Raw genomic sequence first — 23,365 nt, 5'->3', positions numbered from 1 at the left:
AATGGTGGTCCTATGTTTTTAAAAAATGGGTCTTGGTTTGTGCAATCTCTCTTTTTCAAAAGCCACAAAAGCCAACATGGCCAACATGCTGAAACCAAGGCACAGGAGATATATACTTCAAGTAATGCTATTAGGGTTAGTTCACACTAGGAGATTCAGGGAGGTTTTGTCGCCTGGCGACTAATCGCCTTGTCTTCTGAGCGACCATCTCCCTGAATTGCCTCAGCGTTTTTCCCATAGGCTACAATGAAAAGTGGCCTGCGCTAATGCACACGCAGCGATGCGTTTTCTATAGTCGCCCGCGTGTGCATTAGCATAGGTGAATTTTCATTGTAGCCTATGAACGCTGAGGCAGTTCCAGGCAACAAAATCTCCCCGAATCTCCTCATGTGAACTAACCGTTAAGCAGAGAGGTAAAAGACCTTTTATATTATGTATGTTCATCAAGTTCGATTTCTCCACATACATACATACATACATAGATTTATCGATACACTTGCATATATTTTTATCTGTCTTTCCATCTACATTCATCACTTTCAAGAATCTGCATACATATTTGAGAATATGGTAATGGAACACTGTCCTTTGACAGTGCCATTTGTTATTTTTGTAATAAATATTTGCAGCTTCCTCTGTGTCAAACATAAAGGGCTGAACTTAGAGACATTTGACAGCAATAATGATTACTTCAAATCCAACCTACCTCACCAGGTTTAAAGAACCAGATGCACGGATTTCTTCAGTGGGCACTGGTTCTGTGAAATTAAAAGTCATAACCTGTATTGGCTCAGAGAGGGCTCTGCAGGGGTATTCCCAAAGTGGATGTGGCTCTGCTTCCTGTGATTCTCTAAAGTTTAAAGAATTCTGCAAAATAATATTAAACAAATGTTAATTCATTCGTAAATAAAGATTTGGGATTGATTAAGAAAATGTAAAATGTAGGTATCCCAAAATGTATTGTTAAAATCACATTTCACAATACTGAGCTTTCAGAAGGTAGCTGTATGATAAAGGTGGCCATACACAGGCCATAATAGTACAGCGCACAGGATTTAAAACAAGATGTTTCAATATTAACCAGATTGAATATAGAACCCTTCACAGGGCAATGTAAAGAAAAACAAGTAGTGGGTACAAACATGTGGTTTTATAGCATCTGAAAGTGACTTTTCCCAACATTTGCCAACTCCCCACAAACATTGCAAACCTTTATCATTTTGTCCATGATGCTGACATCAAATCCCTCACACATACCACAAGGACTTCTGATCCTCCAGAGGTCCTAAAACATAAATATCCATGGTTATCGTTAGGAGAACATAATTTAAAGAAACCATTTCTATTAAGAAAAACATGGTAAAATCAATTTTTAGAGAAATGTAATGCTATTTGATCAAATAATCAGCCTTAATAGTCAAAGTCCACCTAAAAGTGGCATTTTCAAGCCAATATATAGAACTTAACAAAAGTGACAGCTGCTCAGTTTCACTTAACAAGGTGAAAAGTATTATCAAGTTAAGCCTGCAGTAACAAATTTGTTAAGACAGGTAATGTTAAATTTCATCCTCGAGGCAATGATTTTTGGTCATCTGCACCCACCTGCAAACTGTTGGGTTAAAAATTGGTTTAGGGAGGTAATTAAAGGGCTGAACTCCACGGACAATTGTTGTCGGATCTGTTGCATGCCACAAGTCGCCAAATATTATGGGACTGATAGAAAAATCGCAGGTGCAAACTACACACAACTCGACTGTGGGATGGACACGCAACACGTATTGTTCACATCAGACAGTCGTGTCGGATACATGCTGTTTGTACCTGAGATTTTTCTATCACTCCCATAATATTTGGCGCTTGCAACTTGTTGCATGCGACGGATCCAACGAGAATCCTCTTTGGAGTTCAGCCCAAAAAGAGAGTTGCTTTCACTGTGGGAGAGATTGTTGCGACACATATTTATTAATTCCACCCCAACTCCAGGCTCAATTTTACCTGGACGTTTTTTTAAAAGTAAAAAAGGCAGAAATGGGGCCCAAGATCATACTGTAAGTAGGTTTTCTTCTTTTACCCCCATGTACAATGCCTGCTTATATAAACATAGTGATGAAACATAGTGAGAGCTTTTTGAAAAGTAAACATAATTTGAAGCAACTTTGCAATATACATCAGTTAAAAAATATGCAGACTTTTCATGATTTTTAATGGTTTCTGACAGTTCCCTAAGCCTAGCCCCCCGCTTTTCTGCTGATCTTTCTGACTACTTTGCTAAACTGGATAACTACTGTTACTTTGTATCAACAGCTATCTGTCCTTAGTCTGCATCCTCCAAACCCCACAATTCCCTGCACACATGATTTCAATAAGGAACAGAACATCACAGTGCAATGCATTGTGGGTTATGTAGGTCCTGTATGCTGTCTGTAAGCTATGGAGAAGTTTTTACAATTTGTAACATCAGTTTTTAGTCCCTCCTTCCCTGCCAGGATTTCAAATGATGCAGAAAGAGAAGAACTGTTAACCAGATGGATTGCAGCATAGAAATGGCATGTATTCACACTTTTTGAAGAAACAGTTAACTGTAATGGGTATATTAGGGGTTTCTGTGCTATGTGGGCCTCTTTATCAAATTTTGGTTTGGAAGCTGGAGTTCCCCTTTAAATATAAAAAATCAGATTGCTCTTTTGAAAAATGGATTTCAGTCTGCTGGAGCAGCACTATTAATTGATGCGTTTTTAAAAAACATAGTTTCCCATGACAGTATGCTTTCAACTATTTAACTATGTAAGCGGCAAGTACATATGCCCTAAGGAAAGCAGACAACTGGAATCCTATCTGCACATTGATAGTAATTTTAACACAATGAACATTACAAACCATACACAGATGGCAATGTATCTATATGGGATGACTTTGACATAGTTGGCCATCTTAAATATATTGCAATATATGGACAAACAATCCCTGTTTTGTTTAAAGGGTAAGGCATTTTTCAGTAGCAGTATGCACAAAATGTCTCTGTCTTAAATATATTGATAATGGGTTGAGTGCAGAGGACTTTTGTATTTGTCTATATGTATTTTGTGGTCACAGCCTCATTGCACCCCCGCCTAATGGTTTTAAAATTAGTGGTGAGCACAACTTGCCCTTGTTTGTTTTAGTTTATACAGGAGCAGTGACCAGCTCCCTGTTGTAGTTCCCACCCTTTCCAGCTATAGTCAGGTGATCCCACTGGTGTCTAATAAAAGGGCAGCCAAGTTTGGGAGTTTTACTTTGAAAGCAGCTAGTAAGTTGCAGGTAAAACTTAGTCCCTTTGTAAAATGTATAATGAAGCAATAGAATTCTTAATGAATCAGATGAAAATTAAGCGTAGGACTGGCCAGATATGGGATGACTGACGTAGTTGGCCAGCTTAAATATATTGCAATATATGGACAAACAATCCCTGTTTTGTTTAAAGGGTAAGGCATTTTTCAGTAGCAGTATGCACAAAATGTCTTAAATATATTGATAATGGGTTGAGTGCAGAGGACTCTTGTATTTGTCTATATGTATTTTGTGGTCACAGCCTCATTGCACCCCCGCTTAATGGTTTTAAAAATTAGTGGTGAGCACAACTTGCCCTTGTTTGTTATAATGTATCTATGTTTGTTGTAGACATTCTTAATGCTATAAATGGCACACATTGTGTGAACCCTTTGGACTTCTGCATTGTGTGTATGTTTATATATTGTGAACCGGTAACTCGAACACAGTGTGATTGAGCTACAGACTGAGAGGGCTGAGGCCTGGGATCTGAGGGTAGCCATTGGAAGCAGCTATTTGTTGTTCCCACAGGAAAAGGACACTGTAAAGGTACTGTGACTCTGTGGAGTTGTACTTGTGTGTTTGGCTGGGAATCCCAGTAGGGGACCGGTAGTAGAGAGGGAAACCACCCTGTGTATTAGTTAGAGCCCAAGTGCGGCAAGGACTTTGTTTTGTTTTATTTAGTTTTATGCTGCTTTGCTCACAGAGTATGTATATGTGAACAATAAAGACTTTGCCCTGTTTGTTCATCTAATCCTATATATATATATATATATATATATATATATATATATATATATATATATATATATATATATATATATATATATATATATATATATATATATATATAATACACAAAAGCCATGAATATCCTGTAAATTATATCCTTATAAACGGTGAGTAGTGATGCCATCAGTTATAAACGGTGAGTAGTGATGTAATTTCTGTCACATGACTCACTAAAATTTGTGTATTATAATAAATAAAGTACCCCCAGCTGTAAAATATGAGGATATTAGAAGTTACCTCGGAGTTCCATGACCTGTATAAAAACACTCGGCCTTCGGCCTCGTGTTTTTATATGGTCATGAAACTCCTCGGTAACTAATAATATCCTTATATTTTACAAGAGGGGGTACTTTATTCACTATATATATATATATATATATATATATATATATATATATATATATATATATATATAGATATATAGAGAGAGAGAGAGAGAGAGAGAGAGAGTATATATACACTGTATATAACTGGTCCACATATCTTTGGTTAATAACTTATACACGTGCACATAATTTCGTAATATATACTGTATATACAAGTATGGGACTTATTATCCAGAATGCTTGGGACCTGGGGTTTCCCCCCATAATGGATTGTTCCATAATTAGTAACTACAAACAGTCTTAAAAAACATTTTGAACATTAAATAAACCCAACTGCCTTGTTTTGCATTATATAAGGATTAATTATATCTTACTTTGGATCAAGTACAAGGTACTGTTTTATTATTACAGAAAAAAATGAAATCCATGCTAGAGAAGGGTCTAGGATTCATACCTACGGTGGGTTCTAAACCCTTTGCCCATGTTATTGATAACCTCAAGTTTACTAGGCATCTGCCCCTTAAAAAGCATTTTGGACAGACCATGGGGGCAGAAGGGCTAGATAACAGTGGACATATAACTGAGACTGTGGACATTACTGATAATGCTGATGCTGCTGATCCAATGTATATTTTGGCTAGTAAATTTAAGGTTAAGAGCATTTATGATCCCATCAGTACTAACGCTTCTATTAAATCCTTTAATCTCACGCTTAATGTGGATATGACAGCATGGTATAAAACTGGATGCAAGCGAAGGGGCAACTTGTAAGTAGAGCAGAGAAATGCACTTAAAACACTCAAATGTAATAAAGACATTATAGTCAGAAAAGCAGATAAGGGTGAGGTGTAGTAGTGCTTAATTATAAGTATTATAAAGATGAGCTTTTGTCCCAACTAAATGACGAAAAAAATTATGGCAAATTGACTTATGACCCTACTGGCAGTTTCCATGACGAGCATAAGGCCATATTGGATATTGGAGTAAGAAATGGCTGGATTTCGACAGCTATGCTAGAATATTTTTTGCCTAAACATCCAGTCAGACCAGTCAATTACACCCTGCCTAAGATCTTTAAAAACTTGTTGAGACCCCCAGGGTGACCTATCATTTCATCTAATGATTCCCTGAATAAAAAGATAGCAGAATTTCTAGATTACCATCTGTGTACAGCAAATGGGTAGTTATTTAAAAGATACCAATGACTTTCTGATGGTAATCAGGAGTATAGATATACCAGTAACTGATTTTATCCTCGTAACAATCATAAGGGGTGCATAGAATCTGTACGGCAATTGATTTCTGACAATGAGCTTTATAAAGGGCCCCCATGTGATTTCATTTTTTTTCCTAGTGCGATTTATCCTGTATAGGAATTATTTCAAGTTTGAAAGGCAATATTTTATACAACGCGCAGGGACCGCTATGGGATCTAAGGTAGCCCCGGCATATGCTAATGCTTACATGTTTGCTTATGAAAACAAATGCATGTTGAACCATGCACTTCTCAGGAGATATGGTGCCTTCTACAGGCGCTATATTGAAGATATATTTTTCATTTGGTCAGGCCCCATTACAGAGTTGGAGGGGTTAGTGGATCAATTTAATTACATGGCTAGCCCCATAAAGTTGACATTGAGCTATAATGTGAGTAGCATAGAATTTCTAGACGTTATCACCTGTTATCTGTAAAAATTCACTACCAAAGTCACAAATGATTAGGGTAGTGCGTATAGACAATGAGGATAGAAAAAGAGTGGAAGACTTGGATAACATGTGCAAAAAATTCCGCAATAGAGGCTACCCACAAGAATTGATCAGTGATACCAAAGAATGGGCTTTAAACCACAGTAGGGAAGAGATTTTACTAGAGTCAGATACAGGAGGCACAAACTTGAGTAAAAAGAAAGAAAACAAAAATTATATGTACTATGTGAGCCAGTTTGGCGAAGGCTCTGGAAACTTGCGTAAATGTGTGTTAAAACACTGGCCCGTAGTCATGAGTGATGATAGTATATCTAAAAAATAACCTCACAAGCCTAAATTTAGCTAGCAGAGAGGTAGCTCACTGACAAATATTCAAATCCAGGAACAACATTTTTTGGACCAGGGATCCATAGATGCAGTGGCTGAGTCATTTGTATTAGCCTGATCTTAGGTAACCATTTTTTGCATCCCCGGACTGGTAAAAAGTACAGTATTAAACAAAGGATGACGTACAACAAACATGATTGTGTACATTATTAAATGCCCATGTGGGTTGATTTACTGTGGCATGACAGGAAGCGTAAAGAAGGTTGGGATGCACAGTGCAAGTATTAGAGCAGCCTTGGACCAAGAAAGAGACAACAAGGCAAAAAACAGGACATTGCTCAACAGCTGGTGGCGAAACATTGGGCAGAAGGAAAGCACAGCCCATCTGCATTTAGGTGTATGCCCATTGAGCTCATGCCTGTTAGAGCGAGAGGCGGCGATTTTGACAATACCCTACTTAGGAGAAAGGCTTACTGGATACATGAGCCGTATTGTGTGACACCTAAGGGGTTGAATGGGCAGTTAGTAATAAGCTGCTTTCTAACTGGATAAGATTTTCTCATGGAGTAATATGTGCTCAGACAGATTTAAAAAAGTAATTATACTTTGAAACATAGAAGCTATAGAACAATAGCATGATAAAGTTGCTAATGTGTATCTGTCATTATGGAAACTAAGTAGCTGATCTGTATAAACCTGCAGGTTTTTTGAATGGCTTATCTCGGAATGGACACTTTAGTTTCACCAAGTTGGACACATTATTCACTAGCACAACAGTGGCACTGTGTGGTGAGAAACATGTACTGCATTTATGTTTAAACAAATGAGCTTTTTTGTAAGGCTTTTACTTCCTATGACGTCATGTTTGGCGCCACTTTTAAAGAGTATTTAAGTATGCACCCATTCACTTGCAATTTGTCTTTGAAAAAGGCCCAAACGTTGCATATGCATTAAAAATAAAACGTTTTATTTGCTTAAGTGTATGATATATTTTAACAAACGCACCGGCAGGAGTGCGTACACTGAACATACAATATAAATATATATTGTGCGTCCCATATGTGAATAAAAGCACGATTATTTATCAGAACCGGAGTGCTGGTCCATCCTTTGATGATTATACAGTATTACTTTGACCAAGCACCCGTGAAAGTATCTAAGTGGTTGGAGTGCAGGTACCTTGGACATATTATATATATATATATATATATATATATATATATATATATATATATATATATATATATATATATATATATATATATATTTATACATACAATGATTCAAAGTGGACCTGCACTACAGTTTCTTCAAATATGTAGAAAACATTTTATTATTAGAACATTACTGGTGCATCCAACCTTGCGGCCCACATTAGGGCCTTTATCAAAGAAAAAGTGCTAGTGAAAGTGGCAAGTTTTATACCCTCATATATATATATATATATACACACATGTACATATGCTGTGTTTAGCCTTAGCCCAATGCCTAGCCACTAATTGTTTGATATACATATAAATATATATGTGTGTAAATATATATCTATATATATATATATATATATATCTATATATCTAATGTTCAAAGTGGACCAGCACACCAAATCTTCAATCAAAAAAGGTTTATTTCAACATCACTCATGTGTCCAACATTTCAGCCCACATTAGGGCCTTTATCAAGGATGATATATATATATATATATATATATATATCTATATATATATCTATATAATAATGTGTTGAGTGCAGAGGATCTCCACTATCCCTCACACATCCCTCATATAGGCTAAAGTGTTTTTAACCAAAGGTCCTAGGACTCTGTCCAATAGAGTCGCCATTTTGCAGAATACCGAGTCACTGCCCGACACAATCGGTCGACCCGGTGGATGGACAGGAACCTTATGGATCTTGGGAAGCTTATACAGTAATGGTGTGCTTTTAATTCATCTGAAATCACTTGGTTGTTAACCATGGTTGTTAACCATAGTTGTTCACACCTGTTCTAGTTTCTATGTAATGTTAGGTAAGGGGTCTCCATCTAGAACCTTATACACCTCCCCATCCTCCAACTGTCCCTTGATCTCATTCACATAACATGTTGTGTCCATGATTACAATCACACCCCCTTTGTCCAAGGGTTTGATCGTGATCTTGTATCTTCCATTAAATTGTGTATGGTCTCTCTCTCCTGTTTAGTTATATTCGATATCATGCTAGGCGAATCAAACGCCTGCTGATATATCGATTCGAAATCTTGTTGTATTATCGTGTTTTATGTATGTCTCTGCAGCTGAGTAGGATGTTGGTGGAACAAACCCACTTTTGCTGCGTAGACCAAACTGTTTAGGAGGAAGTTCAAATGTCTCACCAGTTCTACACAGCATATATGCGGTGACAGCCCTATACGTGGTATATGGAAACAATCATTAGGTCACTTCCTTTAATGGATTTTAAAATCTGTATGGACTATGTTGATATTTGTATATATTTTTTTTAAAAATTTCTAATATTTGAAATATAAGATTTTAGAAACCATTGTTCACATGACTTGAGAAAGGGCCGAACTCGGGTCGAAATGTTATATGCTTTTTACACTATAATATAACTGTGAGTGCTGTCCGTTCTTTTGCACTAAATATTGAGGGATAACCAAAAAACCTCACTGGTACTTGCACCATACACAGAGAAGAGAGTGTGTGTGTGTATGCCCAATAGAAGCTAGCACTCGCAGGACTTATGGTGGGGAAAAAATGGTTTTATTTAAGATAAAAAAAAAACAGCTAACATTTTGGTAAGGTCCCTAGCCTTTCTCTGTATGTATTTGTGCCTTTTGAGGGCATTGTTAATAAAATTAACTTGTTCCTGCTAAGACCTGTGAGTGTGACTTCTACTTAAAGATATTACTTTACTATTTTGTGGTCGGCACCCAGGCAAAATATACTAAACCATCGTGAGTGCCGGTAAGCTGTCTTCTATATATTTTATTTATTTATTTATTTTTTGAGGTTTAAATTCTTCCATTTGCTATCTTTCAAAAACAGCAATGGACACAAGCCATGCATAAAAACTGCTACAAATGTAATTTTGAAACCTGGTTAGAAATTAGATAATTTCAATATCCTGTAATACAGTAAAATGGTGTGTTTATCAGACTGGGGGAATGTGTGAATTGTGTGGAATGTGTGAATTGTAATCAAAATGGTAAATTCTTGTCTAGTGGCTGCTTAGGTAATAGGTTAGGGACAGTACTATTGAAGATGCATGGAGCGTGACTTCTATAGACAAGTTAGAGCAGGACAGAGCTCCAGAGAGCAGATAAAATGCAAATTTCAATGAATTCAGATAATAACCTAGGCAGCAAGAACTTGCAGCAGGCCATCTTTGCCAGGTAATTATTTCTTCTTGCCTTTTGTCTCCTCTCAGAGAATGGAAATTGTGACTGTACTTTTATTAACATCTTTGAAGACTGTTCGTAACATCACAATTTAATAAGGGGGCATTAAAAAAGCAATATACAGATGCATATATACCTTTGTATGCGCACAATAAATTGGACAGTTAAAGTTAAAAAAATATGTTCTACTTATTAATTAAATCAAAAACAATATATACAGTTAGGTCCATAAATATTTGGACAGAGACAACTTTTTTCTAATTTTGGTTCTGTACATTACCACAATGAATTTTAATGAAACAACTCCGATGCAGTTGAACGGCAGACTTTCAGCTTTAATTCATTGGGTTGAACAAAAATATTGCATAAAAATGTGAGGAACTAAAGCTTTTTTTAATACAATCACTTAATTTTAGGGGCTCAAAAGCATTGGACAATTGACTCAAAGGCTATTTCATGGGCAGGTTTGGGCAATTCTTTTGTTATGTTATTATCAATGAAGCAGATAAAAGCCCTGCAGCTGATGTGAGTGGGGTGCTTGTATGTGGAAGATTTTGCTTTGAACAGAGAAAGGAGCTCTCCATGCAGGTGAAACAAGCCATCCTTAAGCTGCAAGAACAGAAAAAACACATCCGAGAAATTGTTACAATATTAGGAGTGGCAAAATCTACAGTTTGGTTCATCCTCAGAAAGAAAGAAAGCACTGGTGAAACACAAAAAGACCTGGACGTCCACGGAAGACAACAGTGGTGGATGATAGCACAATAATTTCCTTGGTAAGAGCAGGTCCGGACTGAGAATTAAAATAGGCCCTGGACAGCCCTCACCAGCCCACTAAATACTGACTTTCTATGGCACCTCATAGCAGCCCCTTTGGCATTTGCCAGAACCCACAGATTGCCAGTCCGGCCCTGGTGAAGAGAAACCACGTCACAACAGCCAACCAAGTGAACAACACTCTACAGGAGGTAGGAGTATCGATATCCAAGTCTACCATACAGAGAAGACTTCATGAAAGTAAATACAGAGGTGCACTGCAAGGTGCAATCCACTCATAAGCATCAAGAATAGAAAGGCTAGATTGGACTTTGCTAAAAAAAAAATCTAAAAAACTCAGCACAGTTCTGGAAAAACATTCTTTGGACAGATGAAACCAAGATCAACCTCTACCATAATGATGGCAGAAAAAGTATGGAGAAGGCGTGGAAAAGCTCATGATCCAAAGCATACCACATCTCTATGTAGGCAGTGTGATGGCTTGGTCGTGCATGGCTGCCAGTCGGACTGGAACACTAGTGTTTATCAATGATGTGACACAGGACATAAGCAGCCAAATGAATTCTGAGGTGTTCAGAGACATACACCTCAAACTGCTCAAACCAGCTAAATGCAGTCAAATTGATTGGGAGGCGTTTCATAATACAGATGGACAATGACCCAAAACATAAAGCCATAGCAACCCAGGAGTTTATTAAAGCAAATAAGTGAAATACTTTTCTATTATGAATCACTAACGGATAACTGTTTATACAAGAAGCTACAAAATTTAAGTCCAATGTTTGGCCTGTGTAATGCAAGAAACAGCAAAAGCCATATATATTTCTTAATTTTTAGCTCAGGCCTGCCTTAAAACATTAGTGTAAAACGATTACTATGTGCTTTATTACATTCATGTGTTTTACATTTTAGTTGTATTTACTTAAAACTAAAATGCAAAACACAAAAACAAAAAATGTAGGCCCCAGCGATTGCTATAAATAATGTCCTCAAGGAATTTCATTACAGAAAATAGCCACCTGACTGGCATTTTACCTATGAAAACAAACACAGATGTGTGTATATGTCCTACATTGTTTTGTTTACTGTGTACTGTACAAACTTATATGGATGAAAGACAAACTCACTCTTGACTCTCGATATATATTTAACAGACCCGTATGGCAGCATCAGCAGCTTCAATGGCGGTTAGGACCCGATACTCGTGGCACACATAGAGTCCGGCGTCATGGGGTGAGATATATAATATTCCCCGTTTTACATTCCCTTGACTGTGTAGTGAGAGATGTCTCGCGATTGGATTTTTCATGCGGACTGTGCGCATAATCGGCTAGCATGTGAGTGGGTGTCTCATACATGGGGTTTGACGGCCCCTAACCTGTATATACTTGTCTGATATGAAACTTCATTGGAACACAAATGCAATTAAAAATATGGAGACTGTGATAAACTGGCTTAAAGTAACTCAAACCGCACCTACTATACTCACTGTGAATGAAGATTTTGGCAAAGATCAAATCGGACTGGAAGTTTGAGACTTGACATGCGGGGGTTTGGAGCAGTTAAACATAGTCCCCCCAGATGATCGATAGTGTAAACTCACCATAATAAATATGGGACTCTTGTTTAATATCTGACTGCGAAAGGGAGGGCGAAGTGGTACATACATTTATGGCTATGAAGAGACATTGGGGTCTATGAGTCCTTTACTATAGTTTAATATGGCCCTCACCAACTATATATATATATATATATATACACACATATATTTCTGGTAGGGTGGGTTTTCAGTTTCACTTTGATATAAGTAATGTGATGTAATGAAGAGACATTGGGGTCTATGAGTCCTTTACTATAGTTACTATAGTTTAATATGGCCCTCACCAACTATATATATATATATATATATATATATATATATATATATATATATATATATATATATATATATATATATATATATATATATATTATATATATATATATATATATTTATATATATATATATATATATATATATATTTTATATATTTCTGGTAGGGTGGGTTTTCAGTTTCACTTTGATATAAGTAATGTTTTATTATTTTTGTTTGCACGTAGGGATTTTTGAGTGGGATTATATCTTTGCTGATAACCACAAATTATTTTATTTCTTTATGGAAGACAAGTACATATAGTCCATGGGGAGATACGTGATTTTCGTTAACACCTTATTATTATAGTAAGAAATAAAGGAGTATTTTACGGTGATCTTATTTTCACATTTTATTAATTCTTATTTTGTGGGTTGTGAGTGCAGAGTTTTGGTCCCAGGTAGTAGTCCGAAGTGTAGACACAGGACAGTCTTGAGGGAACACAGTCAGTAAGCATTTTACAATGGGTTGCAGGTATGAGAGACCTGGGTAGACGCTATATATGGTAATGAAGAATTAAGTATTGGGTCTAAGGGGAGGCTCATTTCTTGCTTTCACTCTAGGAACTTCCTCAAACTAAGATACTTAGTAACACTTAGAATATTAACTTGATGAAACAAATGTGTTACAATCTTGTTTTTAAACCTTTTAACCTTTTTAAGATCATGATAATGATTAACTGTGAAGTGTGATATAGGGGTATAAGTAGTTGATGGTTCAATCTTTAATATGGGTAATATACATAGTAAACAGCTAATGTGATTTATGTAAATGATAGTCACTGGGCATTGACGCAAATTATACGTCATTAAGGGTGTTGCTGTCTTTTCCCGCCATTACATACATTTAAAGTATGTATTTTACCATTTTCTGTACCTTGAGAAAGGCCTTGGAGGAGGCTGAAACGTTGGTCATAAACTTTGAATAAAACAATATTTATTACTTTTTAAGTCCTGAGAGTGCGGCTCATCTTCTGTTTTCTTTGGGGATTCTCTGACTCTGCACCCAGGCACATCAAACGCTGTTGTCAAGAGTACCGGCATCTTTGTGTATTGTATATATATTATGAAAACTGTGCAGAATACTGCAAATAGTCTTTTGAGCCACTGGCCTAAAAGTTCTGTGATGAACATAGTGTGAAAAAAAACTTGTGCAAAAACTAGTTTTCTAGTTTCAGTTTAAGGTGGTCAAATATGTTTGTATTTCACAAGCCTGATCTCAGGCAACTACTCACCTTGAACTCCACAGCCACAACATGTAAGGAGGCAGAGAGTGGAAGCACAGTGCAATCCTTGGCTAGGTTTGTAGACAGGGCTGTCCGAGAATACCAAAAATACAGGTTGTGCCATGGCAGAAGGTTGGTGGTAAAGAAAGGCTCCCCAATCAGAGTGCTAATCTAAGTGGAAAACAGAAGATGATGGTATTAGATTCAAGAAACAAAGCACAGCCTGCAACAGACCTATAACTCAAAGTCTTAAGGTGGTCATAGATGTTAAAGAAAGATAGTTTGTTTCAATACACACACGTAGAGCTGAATCGGTAGATATACAGGTAGAAGCAATATAATTCTACCTGTATCTGAGGATTCAGAACAAACAATGGCTGATGTTCGGGTGCCTTCAAAGGCGCCCAATCAGAATTTTCTGGCCAGCCCGATCGACGAGCCAACCGGTATGCAAGTCTTCAGCCGATATCAGTTGTCTCGTCTCCCACCATATACGCAGAGATTATCGTACTGAAATTTGTTTCGTGCGATATTATAGGTGCATCTATGGTCACTTTAAGTCACTTTTCATGCACTGCAGGAGCCTAAGTGAACATTGTAGATAACAAAGATCACAGATTGAGTAGAAAAATATAGTCCAGACTGTTGAGTGTCATCAATTGAAAGTGTAGATTACCTTTAATTACCCTTAGTATGATGTATACTTCCGTATCATGAGCCAATTTTTAATAAGTCTGTTTTTTTTGGTGTTTTTAGAATTTCCCTGTTATGTGGTTGCTAGAGTTCAATTTAAAAAATACAGGTAAAGGTAGAAAGGCGAAATTTGTACTGCATGTCGTTCTCCTTCCATGTATATTTCACATACAGCTTTAAATTTAAGCATATAAAAATAAAACTAAAGAAGAAAAGAAAAATAAAGAGAGTATGTTATGGTTTAAACCACTAATACTAAAATAGCAATAGCAATAGTTTTTTGGATGCAGGGGTCAGTGACCCCCATTTGAAAGCTGGGCACAAGACAATGGTGAATAACTCAAAAACTATAACAAATAAAATGAAGACAAATCGAAAAGTGGTTAAGAAAAGGACACTGCATAATACACTTAACATTAGAGTACAGGTAAACAACCCCATTTAAGGAGAAGGTGTGGAGGTAGTATTTTAAAAAACTGTACAACTGGTCTTGCTTAGAATGGTTAACGTCACATTACAAGGACTTATCACTTTTAGCAAGCAGAAGTGAAGAGATTATCTGCTTTTTGGTTGCTGTGGTCTGTGACCCCAGAGAGCATTACGGCAGACAGCAATATTGCTACTTACTTTATTGCAGGATTGAAAGAACTTGTTCTTACTTATGAAGTTTTATTTGCTTTGAAAGTGGAAACTGTTAGCACTGGGTACTATTTTGCAGTAGGAATGGGACAAGTGGGAAAAGAGAGAGCAAAAGAAAAAGAGGTGTAGAGGAGGGAAAGACATACATTTAGATGTGAAAAAGAACAGGGAATATAATAGAGTGTAGGAATCAAAAGTAAGACCTAAGAACAAGATAGAATGAAAAGAGACAGAATGGAAATGAGTAAGGCTAGAAGTTGATAAAAGGAAACAGATGACGTGAACAGAGAAAAGACAGAGCAGGAGAAAACCAGAAAGAGGAAAAGAGATGTCATTAGAGAGGCAGAGAACATTTGGAAAGCACCAATACAAAAAAGTCACATTTTATGTATGTAAAAAAAATTAGCATAAGCGCTAGGTATCACCTTTCTGTCCTCAAAGTCAGCTGTTATTAGACTGTCTGCAGATTTATGTAGGACTTGGATCTTCTCTCCAAGATGGTTGACTTGAAAGAGCTGGAGCAAAAACAGATGAGAAAAAGAGTAATTCAGTATAACAAGGGGTGTTACCCATGGCAACCAATTAGATATTTATTTTCAAATATAAGACAAGAACATGCTACTAAGTAACGGTCTACTGAGAGTTTCTATATTAGCAGATAAAGTTGCATCTGTCATTATAATTGTCCACAGCCATTTTCTGCATCTTTTATGCAGCTGCAATTCCCAGTGTCCATTTTCAAGCTTGCAAGAATATCAGTATTACAGAGGTGATAAACCTTAAAATGAACCATACAAAATAATGAATAATTAATACCAACTAAAAACTGCTTAAGAATAGTTTCATGACTACAAGTTAATTTGAAGAAGAATTCCCACTTTCAGACTTTTTCCACCTGTAAACTATTAAGAAATTGGCAACATTTCCTGCATTGACTTGTTGCACCCCAATTGACAATGCACAGATCATATATAATGGCTAATGTAGTGTAAATTCCGGACAGTATAACAATTCTAAATTATGCTATTTCTATACTGCAGGAAACTTAAATGACTAGTTCACCCTTAACCTAACTTTTAGTGTGCTGGCACCCATGTTGACATTAGCCTAACTGACATGAGCACAAGGACTGTGACACAGCTACCTGTAAATCAGGCTGGAAGCAGAGATAAATATGGGCAGGATTAATTGTAAAGCATAGACCCTAGATCCTTATCTAAATGAGGCAGTGGAGGCTAATGGGTGAAGGCTAATGAGGGAGGGAAGTTTGTTACAGTGAGGAGGGGAAGTAGGGGGACAGACGGATAGGGGGCTGGTCCAAACCAACAGATTTGCCATTTTGGCTGAAGATGCTGGGGAGGACAGCTCTGACTGGCGTGTATGAAGCAGGCTGACTCTCAGAGCACCCTGGGAGGCAAGTGTCTCTTAAATGGGTGGTTGGGGGAGTGCAAAGAAGGATAGGCAGGTTTTAGTCATAGGGCATTCAATTATTAGAAAGGTGGATAGGGTAATCTGCTGGAAGGACCCTTCATGCCGAACAGTCTGCTGCTTGCCTGATGCTAGGGTACGGCATGTGGTGGAATAAGTGGACAGATTATTGGGAGGGTCTGGGAAAGACCCAGTGGTCTAGGTACACATAAGTAACAATGACAAAGTAATTCCAAGGTAATTTTCTCAGAGATATTACCTGTGCCATGAGCAACGTAAAGAAGACAGCCAAATCTTAGGGAGATTAATATGTGGCTGAGAGACTGGTGTAGGGAGGAATGTTTTGGCAAACAGGGCTGATTTCTCAATTGGCTACAGGCTCTTTGCTAGGGTTGGGCTGCACCTCAATGATTATGAATGGTGCAGCGGTTTTGGGGGAGTAGATGGCTAGACGGTTGGAGGAGATTTTAAACTAGGCATGGGGGAGGGTTTAGTAAAGGATTCAGTGGAAAACAGGTAAGATGAGGTAGTGGGCAAAGGACGAGAAAATTGGGGAGGTGCCATAACTGGGCAGTTAATATCATAATATCAGCTGTTATACTTTGTTTCGGAGGGACAGAGGCAGTAGAAAAGGAGGAGGTGTATGTCTGTTTGTTAAGCAGGCCATAGATGTTGAGATTTTTATAAGACCAGATCCTGATCGTGAGACCACGATCTTCTCAGAACGATCGTGCGATCATACGAATTGACCATCCACTAAAAAGACCAATTTGCCAGGAAAACAAAGGGGAGCTGCCTGCTTGGCCCTGCAAACATAGATAGATTGCACTGGGACTGACAAAGATTTTTTGACTTGGCCGATCAATTTCCTGACAGATGTCAGCCGAAAAATCGTAAGATGTACGATCGTTCGAATCCCACTAACTGCACGATAATTTCGAAGGATTGGTCGGGCTTCCCTAGAATCGGTCGTTCGGCAAGAAGAATCATCGCGTCTATGGGGAGCTTTAGCCAGGATTTAAAAGCGAATATAAAGGAGGAGGTGATGTTAGAAAAAGAGGGGGAGGAATTCTTATGGGTGGAGCTCTTCACCGATTGTAAAGAGTCCAGCAAATTAATTGTAGGAGTATGCAATAGATCCCCTAATGTAAGTGAGCAGGAGGAGGCTAAGCTCCTGATGGTAATAGAAAAGGCTGCTAGTTTGGGGAAAATACTGATAATGGGGGATATTAATTACTCTGATATTGTCTGGAGCAACAGTAATGCCAGGTCAGTTAATAGGAACAAGTTTATAAACTTGTTGCCCGAGAAGAAATTGTTGAGGAAACAACCAGAAAAAAATGCTATTCTGGATCTAGTGATCTCTAATGACCCAGAACATATAGCGAATGTGAAAGTTATTGAACCACTGGGTAATAATCATCATCATAATCTTTATTTAGCGCTGTCAAGATACACAGTGCTTTACTGCAGTTATAGCAAACAGGGAATAAATGGTGGATAACAAACAAGGATTACAGAGTACAATAGGGTTAGAAGGACCTAGAGATTAGAGTTTACAAACTAAAGGTTAGGGTACAATTGAGACATTAGGATTATATAAACACTGTCATTTTTGATACAGCAATGATTAATTAAGGTACATCGAATAAGCCTCTTTAAACAGATGGGTCTTTAAGGAGCGCTTGAAAGTTTGGAAAGAAGGAGAAAGTCTGACAGCTTGAGAGTTCCAGAGAAAAGCAGAAGCCCGAGAGAAGTCTTGTAGACGAGAATGGGCAGAAGTGACCAGAGGAAAAGTGAGGCGAAGATCAGAAGCAGAGCGTAGGTTTCGTGAAGGAGTGTATTTGGAGATTAGAGATGAAATATAGGTAGGGGTTTCATTATTAAGGGGCTTGAATGTGAGTGTAAGTAATTTGAATTTGATTCTAGAAGAGATTGGGAGCCAGTGAAGGGACATGCATATGGGAGCAGCTGATATTAAGCGGCGAGCAAGATGAATGAGTCTAGCGGCCGCATTTAGAACAGATTGGAGTTGTCAAAGGTGACTTGTTGGAATACCTGTAAAGAGTAAGTTGCAGTAATCAAGGCAGGAGATGATGAGAGACTGAATCAGTGTTTTAGTTGATTCTGAAGTGTTTGAATGTGTGGTGAAAAAGACAGATGTGAGTCTAAGATAACTCCTAGGCAGTGTGCCTGTGTGGTGGAATGAAAGGTGGTGTTGTTTACGGTGAGTGATATCTGAGGGATAGGGGAAGATCTTGGAGGAAATCTAATGAGTTCTGTTTTTGAAAGGTTCAGTTTCAGGTGGCGCTGTGACATTCAGGAGGAGACAGCAGAGAGACAGTCTGTGACTTGGGAAAGGACAGAATTAGAAAGATCAGGAGTAGACAAGTAGAGTTGGGTGTCATCAGCATAAAGGTGATACTGAAGTCCAAATGACTGAATAAGTTTTCCTAGTGAAGTTGTATAGAGCGAGAACAGCAGGGGGCCAAGAACAGAGTCTTGAGGAACTCCAATAGAGAGTGGGAAAGTAGTAGAAGTAGAGTTAGAGAAGGAAACTTTAAAGGAACGGTAAGACAGATAATATGTAAACCATGAAAGAGCAGTGTCCCGAATGCCAGATGAGTGTATAATGTCAAGGAGGAGTGTGTGGTCAACTGTGTCAAAGGCTGCAGAGAGATCTAGAAGGATTAGAATGGGATAATGACCTTTAGACTTTGCCAATAGAAGATTCATTGGTTACTTTGGTGAGTGCAGTTTCAGTCGAATGTGATTGGCGGAAGCCAGATTGCAAGGGGTAATAATGACCATAATGTGATATAATTTAATCTCTGGTGCTGTATGGTAGTAACAGATACAGAAAAGGCAAATGTTCTAAATCAGTTCTTTTTTTCAGTGTATACAAATAGAGGAGTCACAGGCTCACTTCATAGCTAAACTGATGTCTCAGCTCAAACTAGTGAGTGGCTGACTCAAGATATGCTTCATAAAGCTATAATAAAAATTTATGTAAACATGGCACCAGGGCCAGATGGCACCCCCCCGGGTTTGGTCTTCAGCACTCAAACAAGACATTATTAAATTAGAGAGGGTACAGAGAAGGGCAACTAAGCTGGTATACGGTATGGAAAATCTTAGCTATGACATATTGAGGTTGTTCACGCTGGAGAAGAGGTGCTTAAGGGGTAATATGATAACTATGTATAAATATTTAAGGGGATCATATAATAATCTCTCTAATGCTTTATTTACCAGTAGGTCTTTCCAGCTGACACAAGGTCACCCATTCCGATTAGAAGAAAGAAGGTTCCAGCTAAATATTCGGAAGGGGTTTTTTACAGTGAAGATTTGGAAATCTCTCCCTCAATCAGTTAGATAGCTTTAAGAAGGGGTTGGATGGCTTTTTAGCAAGTGAGGGAATACAGGGTTATGGAAGATAGCTCATAGTACAAGTTGATCCAAAGACTAGTCATTTTGGAGTCAGGAAGGACATTTTTTGAGGCAAATTGGAGAGGCTTTAAATGTTTTTTTTTTTTTGCCTTCCTCTGGATCAACTAGCTTTTAGGCTGGTTAAAATAGAGTTAAAGGTTGAACTTGATGGACATGTGTCTTTTTTTCAACCTAACTTTACATGTTACTATGTATAGCTGTGCAACAGAACGGTATAGGCTTCTTTAACAAAGTAGATGGACACAGCTACCGTGAATTAGCAGTACTAGAGGTGCATGAATTACTATGAGCATTAGGGGTTGCTAGGCAACGGTAAAAGCGCTTGCCTCACGGAGAATGTAGGGCACTTCCGGGTCCTGGTTCACCGCTGCAAGACATATGACGGGTTATACCATGCTTTGCCTGCGATGTGCCTGGTTGTAGTGCCAGAATCCCAGACCGGAGCACTCGTGCTTATGTGAAGGTAAGGGGGTTTTGCTCAAACTTGCGTGATTCTAGTTTTTACGCTCTGCACATTGTTCACCTCACTTTTGGTTGCTATGCGCCCTAGCAACTAGATTTTGGCACCATTTTGTGTACTGGCCCTTTTCTTCTCCCTCATGAAAATAAATATATATATATCTCCTTATACTATAAAGATGCAAGCACAAACCCCCTTGCATACAGGATTAACTGCCTTGTCAGTGCTTTCTACTTTGACAGGAAATATTTAAAGGAACAGTAATAACAAAAGTGTAATTACAATATAATGTACTTTTGCCCTGCACTGGTAAAACTTGTGTGTTTGCTTCGGAATCACTATTATGGTTTAAATTAATAAACTGCTGTATAGCCATTTAATCTGAAAAAAAAATAAAGGTTACATTTAAAATAAACTCTATAGAATACAATGGATTTGTTCTTACACTTATCCATTGTATTTTACAGGTTGTACCAGTAGAGGTAAGGCTAAGGGCACACAAGACTGAGAAAGGCCAATGCTTTTTCCCCACAGGAAATGTGATAGCATTTTTACACCAACATCCACTCAGTGTGTCTGCATGCAGGCTGATGCTGTACCTGTGCACACACACACACACAGTTGAGTAAATGGAAGCAAATTGGCCTGTCTCCACATGCAAAGAAATGCAGAGGCGCACCTTGTGGGCCCCTAGCCTAACAGTACATTATATTTTAATTACACTTTTTTTGTTACTGTACCTTTAACTTTCCTTGCCATTTTGACATCAATTATATAGTACTGTGCGCTAGAGATTTGCATATTCTATGTTTCAAATACTGCCTTTGTTAACCTTTCTTATCTTTCTCACTATTTTTCTCAAATGTTAGTATCTCATAGGCAACTATTATATCTGCCACTGAGCCACTGAAACACACAAAGACTATTCCTGTGGGTAATACCTACAGAAGACTGCATGAAAGGGCGAGAATATGACATATAAAAGGTAACTGTTTTCATGATGAGAATTTACAGCAAAGGTACAATTAATACATAAGAATTCAGTTCACTGGAATGAACAAATATTACATGTCACATTAAAATAGGAACAGGGCCCATGTTGCTTCCTGGTCAGCATATGGGGCAAATTCAACATCCGAAAATTCGCCAGCGACGGCTTCGCTCACATTGCAACACTTCGCAGGCGTAGATTCACCAGGACAACGCTAACTCACTAAAATCCGAAGCTGCGTCCAGGGCGGCGAACGCTGGCGAAGTAGCACTAGCGTTACTGTGGCAGGCGAAGGAAAGTTGCACTAGCGTTGCCTAATTTGCATACGGCGGGAAGTTAAAGTTGAATGGACGTATATGTTGCAGCCAATACATTACACTACACAAGCCCCGGAAACCTTAATAAAATTGTTATATTGCCCTACACATGAGCCCAGTGTATAGTTTATGTGCCATATCTTAGGAAATGTAAGGGGGGATCATTTGCAGCCTATCACCCTGAAAAATTAAAAGTAAGTAATTTTTGAGGCAGTCCTATCTACTCTATTGCACTTCGCCTGGTTTGAGGTGGCGAAGGTAATGTTCTGTAAAATCCGCATCTTAGTGAATTTGCGTAGTTGCGTCCATTCTCCAGAGCGCAAGTTCACCAGGCGTAAGGGAGCGAATTACCGCTAGAGTCTAATTCCTTCGCTAGCGAAGTTACGCCTGCGCCCGTTAATAAATCAGCGGAGTACTGAAATTACTTCACGATGGCAAAACGTTAGTCACTTCGCCCTTTAGTAAATCTGCCCCTATGTTTCTTAACATGTTACAGGTGGTTACTGGCAGTTACAATATTAAGAAATCACATCTAAAAAGCTGACATTACTTCCCAGAAAGTGGGTCAATGAAAATAAAGGTAATGGCTAATCAGGTAGAACCAGGTTCTGTCTACTTTACTAGGATGGCATGATAAGCATCCTTCTTGTAACTTATTGCGGTCACATGGATTTGAAAAGCAATGACATATGTTAAACATAACTACTTTGGTGATTCTTAGGGGTTATGAACTAAACAAGTACAATGTTTGCTGTGCATGTAACCACTCCAGGTCTGTCAGCTATGGTGATTTTCATTTGATGTTAACAAAGGCTGTGAATAGTAGACAAAACATCTGAAAATTATGTTGTGCTGCATCTTACCTGTACCACATTAATCCTGTAATTGTGCTAAAATACAAAAGGTGGTATTTTATCACAAATATATGGTTCAAATTGTTTAGACACTGCAATGTTTTGAAAAAGACTGGGTCTGCTTCTTCTTAAAGGGGGGGGCAACACGCACAAAATCACAATTTTTTTGTTTTGTGATCTGTGGGAGCACTATGTTTTTTCTGTGGGGGATGTAGGGGCCCAAAAAAAGATTTTTGCCCCTAAAGTTATGCTTCTGACAGGGAGCGCTAGTCCACTTGACAATAAAATATAAATAGGAAAAAAATATAGTAATGGGATAAAACAAATATTGCTCGTCTATACTTAAAATACTAAGACATTTCAAGGAAACATTTATATATACTCTATAATTCAATTAAACTATATGGTTTAAGCTATGTGTTTATTAATTTTTGTAGTAACAATTTTTAAGAGTTTCTGGCTTCTTGTATTTTCTATGGTAAAACTGCTTTCTAGGTCATAGTCAAATCCACTTGTGTAAGGACAAACTCGCTGAAACCAACATAAATTGGTTATGCTCAGGTCTCCTTTTTCCATATTTAAAATACTCCAAACACTATTATAAGCTGAACACAGACAATCCCTGTAATATTGTTCCAAAGTTTGCACCCATTCTAGTTAATCAGCAGGTAGCTTTTACAGGTCACCTATTAATTCATTTATCTTTTATTATTATAATAGTACTGGCACCAGGGCCGCCATCAGGGGGGGACAAGTGTCTCGGGCC

General features: G+C 37.9%; 1 protein-coding gene across 2 annotated transcripts in view; it reads right to left on the bottom strand.

Annotated features, from left to right (window-relative positions):
- The window catches only part of prmt7.L (protein arginine methyltransferase 7 L homeolog), a 64,229-nt gene that overhangs the window by 4,232 nt on the left and 36,632 nt on the right, over window positions 1-23,365 (bottom strand). For both annotated transcript variants that reach the window (XM_041589146.1, NM_001086541.1), the window contains 4 exon segments: window positions 15,525-15,614; window positions 13,777-13,938; window positions 1,211-1,285; window positions 707-867 (listed from right to left, as the gene is read on the bottom strand). In XM_041589146.1, coding sequence (XP_041445080.1) covers window positions 707-867; window positions 1,211-1,285; window positions 13,777-13,938; window positions 15,525-15,614 — 488 coding nt within the window.

This window comes from Xenopus laevis, chromosome 4L (assembly GCF_017654675.1).
Source record: "Xenopus laevis strain J_2021 chromosome 4L, Xenopus_laevis_v10.1, whole genome shotgun sequence".
In the NCBI taxonomy this organism is placed as follows: Eukaryota; Metazoa; Chordata; class Amphibia; order Anura; family Pipidae; genus Xenopus; species Xenopus laevis.
Note: the sequence above shows the minus strand (reverse complement) of the source record. Positions and strands in the feature narration are given on the sequence as shown.